Source organism: Mastigoproctus giganteus, chromosome 1, assembly GCF_048544385.1.
Source record: "Mastigoproctus giganteus isolate SK-2022 chromosome 1, ASM4854438v1, whole genome shotgun sequence".
NCBI classification, from domain to species: domain Eukaryota; kingdom Metazoa; phylum Arthropoda; class Arachnida; order Uropygi; family Thelyphonidae; genus Mastigoproctus; species Mastigoproctus giganteus.
The window spans coordinates 28931171-28946788 of record NC_143575.1 but is presented as its reverse complement, the minus strand read 5'-3'; the positions used below and the strand labels follow the sequence as shown (position 1 = coordinate 28946788).

Here is a 15618-nt window from a genome sequence, read left to right as displayed (position 1 = left end):
TGTTGGGATATCAGAGACGTGGTGTCACACAGATATAAGTAATGCGGAACTGGAATTTGGGGAATACAATATGTATAGAAAGGATAGACAGGACAGGAGGGGAGGAGGGGTTATGCTATTAATTAAGAAACACATAAAGTCCAAGGAAGTGAAGCCAGTCGACATCGATGGACAGGGCAGTGTCGAGTCAGTTTGGTGTGACATAAGCATTGGGAAATCAAAATTGAGAGTAGGAGTGTGCTATAGGCCTAATGACTCTGAGGAGTATAATAAGATATTGTACAGGGAAATAGAGTGGGCCAGTAAATCAGAGAGTCTTATAATGGGGGATTTTAATTTCCCAGATATTGACTGGAATTTGTGGGTTGGTCACTCGCACACTAGCAAGGCTTTTGTGGATTTATTGGATGATTGTTTTCTACATCAGCATGTTCATGAGGCAACAAGAAGGAGCAATACTCTTGATCTGATTATCAGTAGTGATTCTTCATGCATTAAGAATCTGCAGATAAATGAACCACTAGGTGGCAGTGATCACAGTGTGTTGAAGTGGGATTTACTCAAGGAGATAACTACCATCAGAGGTAAAGGGAAGGGTTTTTGTTTTCGTAAAGGCAACTATGATGGTCTGAGACAGTATTTAAATTCTATACAGTGGGACCAACTGATGATGTTACCAACAGCAAACTCAAAATGGGAAGCATTCAAGGAACTAATCTTGGAGGCTACCAGGCTTTACATACCAACTAAGAAATATTGTTCAAGGTTTAGGCCTAAATGGTTGTCAGATGAACTAATGAGACATATGGCAGAGAAGAAAAATGCATGGGATACATACAAATTAATGGGTGACATGGAAGCCTATGATAGATATAAGTTGGTCTGTAACCAAGTCACAAAGGAGATTAGGCAGGCAAAGGCAGACTACGAAAAATCCTTGGCAAAGGATGCAAAGAAAAACAGAAAAGAGTTCTTTACATATTTAAATTCGAGAAGGAAAGGGATGAATCAGATTGGTCCGCTGGATATTGATGGTTCAACAGTTGAGGATCCTGCTCAGGTGGCTAACAATCTAAACGAGTATTTTGCATCTACATTCACACATGAGGAGTTATTCAGGAAGGAGAATGATGTAGGTAAAGTAAACATTGGCAGTGAGCTGGATGATTTTGTAATAACTGAGAGGAAAGTGGAGGAGAGATTGTTGAGGATAAACATAAAAAAGGCACCTGGGGTGGATGGGATCTATCCAGTTATATTAAAGGAGGCAGCAAAGGAGGTAAGCAAACCCCTAGCCATAATTATGAGAGCTTCTTTGGACTCAGGGGAGGTACCCATAGACTGGAGATGTGCAAATGTAACCCCAATTCACAAAGGAGGATCAAAGGCTGACACAAGTAATTATAGACCTGTTAGTTTAACTTCTGTTCCAGGTAAGTTAATGGAGGCACTGGTTAAAGAAGGACTGCAGGATCATCTAGATAAGAATTCAGTTATAGCTCAGACGCAGCATGGTTTTGTTAAGGGCAGGTCTTGCCTGACCAATTTGATTGGATACTATGATGTAGTCACAAAAGAACTGGATGCAGGGAATAACTTTGATATTATATATTTGGATCTTAGAAAGGCTTTTGATACTGTTGCACATGGAAGACTGCTGCACAAATTGGAGCAGTGTGGCATTGGAGGCAAATTGCTGCTATGGATAAGGGGATGGTTGAGTGGCAGAAGACAGAGAGTGGTAATCAATGGACACTGCTCAACGTGGACTAATGTTATTAGTGGAGTTCCTCAGGGTTCAGTGTTGGGTCCGTTGTTGTTTTCGGTGTTTATGAATGATATTGATGATGGGATATCAAGTTTAATGTCCAAGTTTGCAGATGATACAAAGGTTGGCAGGGTTGTTAAGGACACTACTGACGCTATGCTGCTGCAAAAGGATCTGGAAAGGTTGAACAGATGGGCTGAGAGGTGGCAAATGAAGTTTAACATTGACAAATGTAAAGTACTACATATGGGAAACAGTAACCCCAGAGCAACGTATCAACTCTGCGGTACTACACTGACAGTGGTGGAGAATGAAAAGGACCTGGGGGTAATTGTGCAGGCAGATATGAAGTTCTCTGAGCAGTGCAGACGAGCTGCAAGAGTAGCTCATGGTGTCTTGTCAATGATATACAGGAATTTTTCTAGCAGGGATAAGGAGGTGATTATTCCCTTGTATAAGGCAATGGTTAGGCCACATCTTGAGTACTGTATACAGGTCTGGAGGCCTCATTTCAAGAAGGATGTAGAGCTGCTGGAACGGGTACAGAGAAGGGCAACAAGATTAGTGAATGGAACAAAGGGTTGCTCTTACGAAGAAAGGCTTAAGTTTTGCAAATTACAGAGTCTGGAGACTAGGCACCGGCGAGGTGATCTGATAGAGGTATATAAGGCTTTGAATGGTTTGAGCATGCTCAATGCCAATGGGATTCTTCATCTTGCTCAGAATAATCACCTCAGAGGGCATAAATTCAAATTGAGGAAGGACGGATGTCGGATAGATGTGCGGAAATTTGCCTTTGGCCAGCGGGTGGTTGGTTGGTGGAACCGACTTCCATCACTTGTTGTTGAAGTTGATAGCCTAAACAAATTTAAAGCTCAACTGGACAGGTATTTCGAACGAACGGAGGGGTGAAATGGGAGTGGGGTTTTTTTTTTTTTTTTTGGCTGATGCTGAATAAGCTTGCTTTCTTGCATCATATGCCTCTACTAATGCTAAAGTGAGGCCTCCAGACCTGTATATAGTACTGAAGATGTGACCTAGCCTTGTACAAGGGGATAATCAGCTTATCCCTGCAAGTAATGCAGTGTTTGTTTAAAATTTTGCTTACTTGTTTAGGTCAGTAAACATCCACTGCGTTACCTCAGTTTTTTTTTTTAAATATTTATAATAATAAATTAAAACAGTAGTTTTCACAGAATAAAGGCAATAACATGAAACCCATTATTCTGTCAAAATGGCCACTACTTTGCTGGAAGCAATATATGTAATTTCAATTTTTTTGAACTGTGATGGAAATCAATTTTGAAATAAACATGAAAATGGAAGTAGCTAATAGTTTTGAATATACATGTTTTTTTAATACTATTTACAGTGTACATATAATAAGTACATGCACAGTTTGAAACTTCAAGCAGTTAAGTCTTTTAAATTGGAAAATGGAAGAGACTATTGTTTCTGTTTGTCATTTTTAACAAAATTATTATTATTTTTTGTTTAAAATTGCTTATAGTGCATGTTTTTAAAAAAATTAAAATGTTACATACAATAAATATTGCAATCCATTAAGAAAAGATAAAAATACTGTCATTTTTCAAGCAGAATTTAAAAAAAAAAAAAAAAAACAACGAAAATATTTTTGAAAAATTTAAATGAAAGATGGGCACCTGTTAAGTGGTTTTTGCATGGTACCCCACCATGGTTTTTGCTGCAAATGGTGGTGCCACCATTGCTGGATTAAGGAAGGTTTGGATGGGGTGGTCAAATTAAGTTTGCTTCCCTGCATCATCTTGCCAATAATAATACTAATAAGAATTTTCCCCCATGTACAGATTTTGGTATATGTTGATATATTAAAAAAAATTATTTTTTTACTATTTCAATTAACTAATGCATTATATGATAATTCTTGCCTATCTAAAAGCATTACCATTATGAATATTCATATTGTAAGCAAAACACTAACATGCTAGTAAATTTATTATGACAAGCAGTATGTTATTATTTTATAAAATTCTCTAGGCTTAAATAATTAAAAGTACTGCACTCAAAATATATACAATCTTTTTTCTTTTCCTTAATTAGGAGCTGGAATGAGACTACTGTACAGTCAAAAACTTGTAGACTGGTCTGTTGAAGCAGTTCGATTAGTTGAACCTGTAGTTATACAAACTATTGCTGAAAAACTGAGAAACCGTGTGAAAATTTCTGAATGTGATGTGTTTGCTTATTTAAGTTTAGAGTCAGATATTGTAGTGTTGATCACTACTATCACAGATAGTCCAACACTTCTACAAGTAGAAGCATGTATACGAGAAGCAGAAAAACTAGAGGCACTAATAGAACAGGGCAGTCCAACCCTTCTAACAGAACTTCCACTTTCATTCATTACTACAGCAACTACAATTGAGCCAGTAACTGGAAACAGTCATGCAAGCCGTAAAAACATATCAAATATAATTTTACTTAGTTCTGTAATGCTTACAGTCTTGTTCTTTTTATTAAGGAAATAATCTTAAGAATAGTGTTGTTGTTATTGTTATTATTGCTTATAAATGTACATAGATACGATGTAAATAATAATGAAAATAAATGATAGAGTTGGAATTTTTACCCTAATGTTTCCCCATGTAAGTTTTCTGCTTCTCTTTAAACACTTTAATTATGGTTTTACATATAGCTAAAAACTTAAAATTGAAGTATAGAAAACATTAACCTTTTTGAAACAGCATAGCAGATGTGCACATTATTTCCTGATGAAAGTTCAAGTGCTCTGTAAAGTCTTGATTTTTAAACTTAAATGATGATCAATTCAGTTTAGTTTTCTGAAGTTGATTTTTAATGGTCACTGGGGGTTTGCTCACTGGGGCCATGCCATGCTTGCATTTTGAATTATTTGCATTTTCAAACACAGAAATATTTCACATTTGAATTTTTTTCCACCAGATCAGATACTGGTCAATGAAAGCAGGTCCAACCTTCTTCAATTAACTGTAGATAAAATAAAACGAAAAGATATTATTGTATAAAGTTAAAGTGACCAGATGTGGTGGCCAATATGTTTCCTTATAGTGTAACTGCCTAGATAAGGCAGCTGCATTATAAGGAAATGTTCAGGTCATGAAAGTTTATTTTTAATAACTACTACTATTACAGATAGACTTTAGCCTATAAAAAAAAGAAGTGGACAACCTTTATTCAACTGTTGGCTAGATGAAAATTATAAATTTCCCTATATATTTTTTTCTTTACTATATTTTCATTTAAATGTTTTTCACAATGGCAATTACTAAACCTGTTTGATAGGTACATTAGTTGAATTACACAGCACAAATAATGACACATGTTTGTTTGTTATTTGGGTTTTAGGAGCATTAGCAACTAAGGCCATAGTGCTCCGGGGATATGCGGTGGTCATTCCCTGACCTTTCCGCATCCTCCATATTTGGTGGGCATGGGCTCGAACCCCGGTCTAATCAAGAAGCATGTGCTACGCACTGCTGCTCCTGCCCACCTGGCTACGGAGGTGCCTGCAACAGAATTATGGACAGTGGAGCAACAAGCATGGATGGAAATACCTGAGGTACACTTTCATGAACTAGTTGACTCAATGCCTCGCTGTGTGACTGCCCTTTTCCAGGTGAAAGGTGGGCCTACCTGTTACTAGATGCATATCCCATGATTTCTGTCCACTCAGTATATATCATCAGCAAAAAAAAAAAACTACACACTTCATTCATCCATATCTCCAAGGATCTGTCTAGTTCTTCCTTGAATTTATTCAAACCATTCACTTCCGCAAAACGGAAGGAAGCCTGTTCCAACAATCAACCACCCACTGGCTGAAGACAAACTTCTGCACATTATCCTGCAACCATCCTTCCTCAACTCAAATTTATGCCACCTGCCTAGTCTCCAAACAATGCAATTTGCAGAACTGAAGCCTTTCTACATATGAGCACCCTTTTGTTCCCTTCACCAATCTGGTACTTGTATACAGTACTCAAAATGTGACTTAACCATGGCCTTATCAGGGATAAGGAGGTGATTATACAAAAGGATAATCACCTCCTTATCCCTGATAGCAAAGTTTCTGTATATAATTGGCAAAACCCCATGACCTGTCCTGGCAGCATATCTGCACCATTACCCCTAGGTCTTTTTCATTTTCCACTACCCTCAGTATAGTACCTCGTAGTTGATAAGTTACTCTGAGGTTACTGCTACCCATATGTATGTATACCTTGCATTTTGTAAATATTCAACTGCCATTTCTCAACCCATCAACCCAATTTTCTTAGACCTTGTTGCAGTCATCAGCCGCCCTGATGACCGTTGTTAACCACCCTGTCAACCTTATCTACAGACTATAGGCAGATACCTTAAGCCTGATACATCTTCATCAATATGATTAATAAATATTGAAAACAACAATGGATCCAGCACTGAACCATAGGGACCTCACAAGAGCATTGTCAACTGATAACCACTCTGTCTTCTACCACTAAACCATCCCTTAATCCATAGCAGTAACTTACCCTAAATGCTATATTGCTCCATTTGCACAGCAGTAATTTTTGTGCCACAGTAACAAAAGCCTTCCTGAAATTTAAGTATCAAAATTTTTTGCTTCGATTCCTTGGTCACTGCATCATAGTAACCTATCAGATTCATTAGACAATATCACCCCTTAACAAATCCATGCTGTGACTGCAGTATAATTGCATTCCTGTCCAAGTGCAAGGCTCGTGGGGTAGAATTTTTTTCAATGTGGTCTGTGCTTGCAAACAGGAGAGATTGCTTCTACAGGGATGGGATACACTTAAATAGAAAGGGTGCAAGAATTTTGCTAATGCTATCGAGGCAGTGTTAGGTGGGTCGGAAAACTGTTAGCTTGGGGGGAATTCACAGAATAAAAGATTAACAGTAGTCACAGGCAGAGGCGAAAGCGATTCTTGCACAGCTTCTATAGGAATGAGCAGCAGCCTAGAGAGCAAGTTGCTGGATATTTCAAAAACTGCTGGGAGACATCGTGGAACAAGTAAATACATGGTCTGTATAGGGTAACTAAGAGTAAGAACAGGTTTGAATATCAGAGACATGGTGTCCCACAGATATAAGCTATGCAGAATTGGAATTTGGGGAGTACAAAGTGTACAGAAAGGATACACAGGACAGGAAGGGAGCAGAGGTTATGCCATTAGTTAAGAAACTAAAAATCTAAGGAAGTGCATCCAATTGAAGTTGGTGGGCAATGCAATGTTGAGTCATTTTGGTGTGACATAAGCACTGGAAAAGGCAAAAATGAGAGTAGGTGTGTGTGTTATAGGCCTAATGAATCTGATGAGTATAATGAGCAATTGTGCGGAGAAATAGAGTGGGCCAGTAAATCAGAATGTCTTGTAGTGGGGGATTTTAACTTTCCAGATATTAATTGGAACTTGCGGATTGGTCACTCACACCTAACAAGATTTTTGTGGATTTATTGGAGGATTGTTTTCTACAGCAAAATGTTTGAGGGGCAAAAAGAGGGAGTAATTCTCTAGATCTGATTATCAGCAGTGATTATTCATGCATTAAGAATTTGCAGATAAAGGAACCACTAGGTGACAGTGATCACAGTATACTGATGTGGGATTTACTTAAAGTTGTAATTACCATCAAGGATAAAGGGAAGAGTTTTTGCTTTCATAAGGGTGACTACAGTGGGATCAACTGACGCTGTTAAAAACAGTGAATTCTAAATGGGAATCCCTTCCAGGAAGCTACTAGGCTTTTCATACCAACAAAGAAATACTGTTCAAGATTTAGACTTAAATGGATATCAGATGAACTAATGAGGCTTGTGGTAGAGAAGAAAAATGCATGGGATGCATATAAATTATCAGGTGATACAGAAGCCTGTGGTAGATATAAGCTAGTCTGCAATCAAGTCACAAAGGAGGTTAGGCAAGCAAAGATTGATTATGGGAAATCCTTTTAAAGGATACAAAGAAAAACAACAAAAAGACTTCTTTATTTACGTAAACTGTAGAAGGAAGGAGACGAATCAGATTGGTCTACTTGATATTGATGGTTTGACTTTTGATGATCCTGCTCAGATAGCTGACAAACTGAATGAGTATTTTGCATCTACATTCACACATGAGGAATACTATGAGAAAGGGGAAGCCAGAAGTTTATTAAACTCTAACAGGGAGCTAATGATTTTGCAACAATGAAGATCAAAGTGGAGGAGAAATTATTGAATCTAAACATAAAAAAAAACAGTTAAATTGAAGGAGGAAGCGAGGTAAGTAAGCAAACCCTTAGCCATAATTATGAGAGTATCTTTAGATCACTTCCACATCTCCAGTCAAATGTACCAATTTGCAAAGGGGGTTCAAAGACTGACAAATAATTATAGACCTGTTAAGTTTACCTTCTCTTCCAGGGAAAATAATGGAGTCACTGGTTAAAGAAGCAATGCAGGATCATCTACACAAGACTGCAGTAATAACTCACACAGTATGGGTTTGTTAAGGGGAGGTCTTGTCTGACCAATTTGATTGGATACTATGATGTGGTCACAAAGGAACTGGATGCAAAAAATAATTTTGATATCATATATTTGGATTTCAGAAAAGCTTTTGATACAGTTGCACATGGAAGACTGCAGTACAAATTGGAGCGGCATTAAGGGCAAGTTGCTACAATGGATAAAGGGATGGTTGAGTGGGAGACAACAGAGACTGGTAATAAATGGACACTGCTATTCATGGACTAATGTTATTAGTGGAGTCTCCCAGGGTTCTCTGCTGGGCCCACTGATGTTTTGTGTATTTATCAATGATATCGATGAAGATATATCAGGCTTAATGTTTGCAGATGATACAAAGGTTAGCAGGGTTGTTAATGACAGTAAATACAGTTCTACTGCAACAGGATCTAGAAAAGTTAGGCAGATGGGCTGAGAAGTGGCAACTGAAGTTTAACATTGACAAATGCAAAGTGCTGGATATGGGTAGCAGTAAACTAATAAATGTACCAACTGTGTGATACTACACTCAGGGACCTGGAGAATGAAAAAGAATGGGGGGGGGGGGTAATTTTTACACTGGTATAAACTGTATTGCCAAAATTTGGCATTCTAGGAATTTGTGAGAAAAGGAACTTATACCCGCCATCTACATGTTAAGAACAGGTATAAAAGCAACTGTGTTAATGCAAAAAAAAAAAATAATAATATATCAACGAGAGTTTAAATCTGGTCTTAGATCAAGGCACTTAGCTCAACTTCCACTAAGGAATTATTGTAGGATATACAATATTAGTAATTAGTCTGTTCATAGCATTGCAGCAAAACTATAGTGCTCTTTATCAACAGTGCCTGATGTAATCACCAAATTGAAACAACTTGGTGCTACCGAGGCAAGAAATGTTCAGGTTGATTGCAAAAATTGACAGATAGATACTGGAAGGTGCTGCAAAGAATTAGTCATCGTGTACTGTCAACCAGGAGTTCACGGAGGCCATGGGAACTAACATTAGTACAAGGACAATACGTTGGGAGCAGCCATAGTACTGTATTGGATTTTCCAGAAGAGACGCAACACACAAAGAAAACATCATAGCGTCCAACGCACAACTTCGATTTGATTGGTGCATAACTCATCATAACTGGTCCCTAGAATGTTGAAAAGCTTTGTTATGGAATGCCGAACCATGGCATAGGCTTCTCTGATCTGATGGCTGTGTTTGCGTGTGGCAGATGACCAGAGTATGTTGTTGCCCTAGTGGGTAGCAGAGTTGGTAGAATTGTGGAAAAGACCTGTGTTTAAGTCCCATCGATGATGGGAAGAAACCTGAGTTTTTTTCATCCAACAAACAGAAAATTGACCACAGAATGTGCAATTTACAGATAATATATACAAAGCAATATGGCCTTAGTCACTAATACTCTTAAAACCCAATAACAATAGTGTGTTGCCCTAAATGAAGTTTGATGGAGCTATCTAATCATCTGGAGTTGTTTCTCATGGTTTGTCCTCGGACCACTTGTCTAAAGACCATTTGTTGTTTCACCATGACAATATGCATGTCACTGCACAGCTTGTAGTGACTTGGTTTGAAGATAGTGTGAAAGAGCTACACTGGCTTGTTCAAAGCTACAGTCTTAATCCTGATGAACATCTTTCAGATAGACTGGAATATCGTCTTCGGTCCAGGCCAACATGCCTAAAATAAGTAGCTGTGTTTACTGCTGTGCTGAAGAAAGAACGGTGTGAAATACCAGCTTCCTTCTATCAAAAATTGTTTCTTAGTCTACTGAAGCGGATACAGCATGTAATTAAGGCCAATTGTGGATCGACAATTTATTAATTATTGTGTCAAAAAATGTTATTTGAAACATATATACGTTCGGTTACTTTTGGCAGTCGAACTTCCCAAATAAAATAAATCTTCTGTTTCTAATTCAGGACAGCCACACATAGAGTCAGAAGAGTTTACAAGATAGAGAATACAAGAATAGTACTTTATTTAGGAGTCACACAAGCCTGAACTACGATCAACTCATGTGCATGTATTAACTTACCCCCCCCTCCCCCGTTTCACCACTCAGCAATGGCATCCTTACACCACTCCAGTTGTTTAGGGAAACTGCACAAATTGACAAGCTATCGGCAATCTGAAAATTTAGTTCTCCAATTCGCTATTCTCCAAAGCAACATACCAGAGTCCAGAGCTGGACCAAGGTATTTTCAGTGCCCCAGGCAGAAAGATATTTTGGCATCCTTTTACTAAGGATATATACACTGTGCTGCCACTGTAATAGGTACAACCCTGCTGTGCACACAAATGGTTTGTCTCACAATGTTGCAAGTCACATGACCACAGTTGTGGATATAAATGCAGGAGAACAACCTTTCTAGTATCAGTTAAGCATACAAGTAAGCATATAAAACTAGCAAGAATGAGGAAAAGTAGTAATCTAATGGATTTCAAACATGGCATGGTAGTAGGTGCAAGACATACTCGACAAAGCATCTCTGAAACGGCAGTTCTGAACTTTTCACGCACAACAGTTTCAAGGGTGTACCGAGAATGGTGCAACGAACAGAAAAAGTCCTCTCAATGGCACTCCTTTGGAAGAAAATCGCTTGTTGATGAGAGAGGTCAGAGGAGGACGGCTAGAATTGTGTAAGCAAACAGACGGGCCACAATGTCGCACGTCACGTCAAAATACAACATTTGTGCGCAGAACAAAATATCGCAACGGACCACTAGTTGCACTTTGTTACGAATGGGTTACAACAGCCGACGGCCACATCGCATACCTTTGTTATCAATGAAGAACAAGAAAGCACACCGCCTGTGGGCACAGCAACACCAGCACTGGACTATCAAGGATTGGAAAACAGTTGTTTGGTCTGAGTTGAAGTTCCTGGTGCATCGTGTTGATGGAAGGCTCAGAATTTGGTGAAAACAACATGAATCCATGGACCTGTCATGTCTGACGATTACTGTTCAAGGTGGTGGGGGGCAGTGTTATGGTGTGGGAAATGTTTTCTTGCACACGTTGAGTCCAATGATAAGCATAGATTCACGTCTGAATGCCACATCTCACCTAAACATCATTGCTGACCATGTGCATCCGTTCGTGTTGACAGTTTATCCCCAGTCAGATGTTACTTCTAGCAGGATAATGCGCCGGTGCACAAAGCCCGAATCACTATGGAATGGTTCCAGGAACATGACAATGAACTTTATTTGCTGCAGTGGCCCACTCAGTCCACAGATCCCAATCCTATTGAACATCTTTGGGATGAGCTGGAAAGAGCTGTTCGCTGCAGGCCTATACCTCCGTCGAATCTCATTGAACTCCATTCCTACACGTTTTCAGCATCTTGTCCAATTCGTGCCTAGACAAATTCAGGCTATTTTGAAGGCTCAACACGCTACTAGGTACATGTACTTAATAAAGTGGCAGCACAGCGTATTTATTTTACCTAAAAATCAGAAGACTGAAATTAAATATTCTGTATGGGCTGCCCTTTCTTTCTGAAGTCTGGATTTATTTTATCTGTGCAGGATTATTTAGTGAATGTTTGCAGAACTTTTATATTATTGTTTGCAGACATCTACACAGCAATCTTTCATCTATTTTTAATTGCCCATTTGCTGCCTAAAAGAATGTTAAGTAGCCTAGAGGACTGTCCTTTCAATAAGCATACAAAGGTACTTGACATTATAGCTTGGGCAAAGTGATTGGTGAAACTTTGCTTTTCTCCTTTCTGGAACAACTGGTCCAGACTTTCTTTTAATGAACAATAATCACAGAGCCATCTTAGTGAATCAATTCCTTAAGAGGATGTTGTGGGATTTTAGAAACATCACTGACTAAGGCCGTATTCTCCGTGTATTCTGTCTGAAAATTGTGCTTGTTCTGTGGTCCATTTTCTGTTGGTTCAACAAGTCACATGTCCCTTTATAAAATATAACATACACATGTGGTGTACGTTAACTTCATACTGAAAAAGGGCTATATGTGATAGTACTGTGTACAATAAATTGCAGTATCCACTGAAAGGACAGAATTCATGGGGTTCCTGGGTTGGTTGATTTAGTGTTTAATGGCGCATTGGCAACTAAGGTCATAATGCACACCTGGCTTCTGGGCAACACGATGCTGTCATCCGTCTCGTCAGTGAACGAACCCACCGCTTGGCAAATATATAGGTACACTGCATTCACATAGACGGTAATTCCATGTCAGTATGGATAAACGTTGTAAGTTAACCGACTTTGAAATAGGGATGATGGTTCTCGATGCATGGGTCACTATCCGGGAGGTGGTACAGAAATTGTACTATCTCCATTCAACAGTTTCGGGAATACACCATTTCCGGAATAACATCTCATCATAGACATCATTGTGGGCAAAAAAAGGTGGTAGATGAACATGACAGTCGATATCTGTCTTGCATTGTTTCAGCCAACCGGAGAGTGACAGTGATACAAAATCACCGCCGACTTCAACGCGGGAGGGGCCAGAAATATCTCCAAGGCTATCAAGCGATCATTAGCCACAATAGGTTATGGGAGCTGCTGAAAAACATCGGCACTGGACCTTGGATGATTGGAGACTGGTTTCCTGGTCCGATGAGTCCCGTTTCCAGTTATTTCGAGTGGACGGGAGATTTGTATCTGGCAGAAACTGCACAAAGCTATGCACTCGTCATGTCAACAAGGAACTGTTCAGGCAAGTGGGCGGTCGGTACTGGTCTGGGGGTGTGTTCAACTGGCACACATTGGGACCTCTGGTACATCTATATGCATCTGAACGGTCCAGGTTATATGTCCATCCTTGCAGACTATCTGCATCACTTCATGGTCATCATGCACCCACAGGGAAATAGACTCTTCCAGAAAGACAATGCACCTCCTCATAGAGCCATGGTGACTAGAACATGGTTTGAAGAGAATTCTGCTGATTTTACCACCATGGAATGGCCTTCCCATTCATCGGTCATGAACCCTGTGGAGCATCTTTGGGACTCTATGCAAAGTTCCAGTCGAGCTTTGGTTCCTTCACCAGGAATGCAACGGAATTATGGACAGTGATGCAGCAAACATGGATGAATATACCTGTGGAACACTTTCGTGAACTAGTGGACTCAATGCCTCGCCGTGTGACTGTCCTTATCCTGGCGAAAGGTGGGCCTACCCGTTACTAGGTAGGTATCCTATTGATTTCTGTCCACTCAGTGTACAAATGAAATATTTTTCGTGATTTTTAAATCATTACACTGGAGTATTTCATGTACAATATAACCACACACAATCCCGCAAGGATCAAGTCCTGAGTTTGCTGGATTTGAGAGATTCAAGTATATATAGTGTATAATGTCTTCAACTGCAGTATTTCGTTAGAGCCCATTTACAAATTTTAACACAAGGAAGGGAGGAGTCACATAAAAAGTTAAACTACGTAGTTTACGTGTGGGATCGCAAGGACGTTAGTACCAACTTTTATTATAAAAAATAACTGGAGTATTTCGTTATGTAATAATAGGGATAAGGGATTTAATATCGGTTTTTTAAGTTACGGACGAGGGTGGAGGATGCTCCGTAACTGGTCATTTTATGACCAGTTACGGAGTTTCCGCTAGTAAAATACTAACTTGATACTATATAAGTATACAGTACTTAATGCTATTATAGGTACGTGTATATTTATATATTTATGATTTTCATAAACGATATCGACGAAGGGATAGAAGGCGTGATGTCAAAATCAGAATCGTTAATGATCAATGCCTTCATGATGTCTTGTACAGACTTCCAAAATGGTCAGAAAAGTGGCAGCTATGTTTTAATGCAACAAAATAGACTTCCAGAATAAAAGTGAACTACAGCCATTACCAATCCACTGCAGGATGGGGACCTACTCAACAATTCATGTTAAAGGAAATGGACCATAACCTGCCACACTGGTCTAGTAGGGGTTGGTAAATTGACCGTATTTAGCAGTCAGGGGCTTGAACCCCGGTCTACTCAAAGAGCGTATGCTACTGTACTTCCGCTCCTGACCACTCGTCTACAGAGACTTCGGGAATAGCAACCCCAAAATAACTTATACGCTTGGTAGGGTTAAGTTAAAAACAGCAGAGGAAGAAAAGCATCTGGGAGTTACCATACGGGCAGATATGAAGTTTTATGAGCAGCGTAAACAGGCAGCCAGGAAAGCGCATGGTTTCCTATCGATGATTTATCGAACGTTATCCTGCAGCGATAGGAAGGTCATAATCCTACTATATAAAGGTGCGATATAATTGTAAGACCACATTTGAAATTCTGTGTTCAAGTATGTGGACCTCATCTGAAAAAGAAAAAAAAAAAAAAAAAAAAGAGCTTCTTGAAAGGATCCAAAGATGGGCAAATCGCATGGCGATTCTGGCAAAGGAGCGACCGAGGAAAGTCTCCGATTATGTGGGCCACAGAGCTTGGCATCCAGGCACCTTAGGGAAGACCTGATCAGGGTTTATAGGGCTCCGAGAGAGGTTAGTAAAATGAATGAAAGGAATTTTCACTGTTAAAGAATTCCAGAACTAGGAGCCATAAATTCAAATTGCAGGGGAAGAGGTTTAGATTAGATTGTAGGAAGTTTTCTTTTAGCCAGCGAGTCGCTGATTGCTTGAACAAGTTGCCTTCGCAGGAAGTTGAGGCTGACAATTAAAATAAATTCAAAGGTCAACTTGGATAGTTACCTATGTGAGGAGAAAAGCATATAATTTGCAATTTCTTATGGACTTTTTTTATTTTTCTTTTGGTGAATGCAGCAATAGTCTGTGACTTTCTTGCCCTGTATGGCGAATACTATTACGATACGGCACATGCCATTCGACTTGAGAATTTTATCAACGCTATTACATATAAAATTTTATATCGAGGGTTTAGTGTGAGATAACGTTAACTACAAAATCATTTTACGGTTAACCAAGAAATTTCTTGGTTTACTAGAAATGTACCTGCTGCCCAAGCTAACTTGTAAAGTACCAATCAGAGAGATACAGATCTCTAACATGATATGCACTGTTATTTGTATAAGTAAAAACTAAAGTTATCTCATCTCAAAAAATGCAATTTTGTAGTTAACGTTGTTTGACATTAAACCCTCGATATAAGGAAACTTAAGGTGCTTAGTTTCCAAGCTGTGCAACCGACATATTCGAAGTCTTTCCTCATATGGACGCCCTTTTGCCGATCTCACCAGGTGAATTACCCGTCTTTGTACCTTTTCAAGAAAGTCTTTCTTTAGGTGCGGTCTCCATACTTGAACACAGTATTTCAAGTGTGGTCAAACAACAGCC

The 15618-nt window shown here is 39.1% G+C and overlaps 1 protein-coding gene across 1 annotated transcript in view; it reads left to right on the top strand.

Moving 5' to 3' along the window:
- Positions 1-15618, top strand: part of LOC150090666 (reversion-inducing cysteine-rich protein with Kazal motifs-like) — a 234509-nt gene that overhangs the window by 205682 nt on the left and 13209 nt on the right. The window contains exon 22 of the mRNA XM_090388252.1: positions 3851-4204. Coding sequence (XP_090244378.1) covers positions 3851-4204 — 354 coding nt within the window. The remainder of the gene's footprint in view (positions 1-3850; positions 4205-15618) is intronic.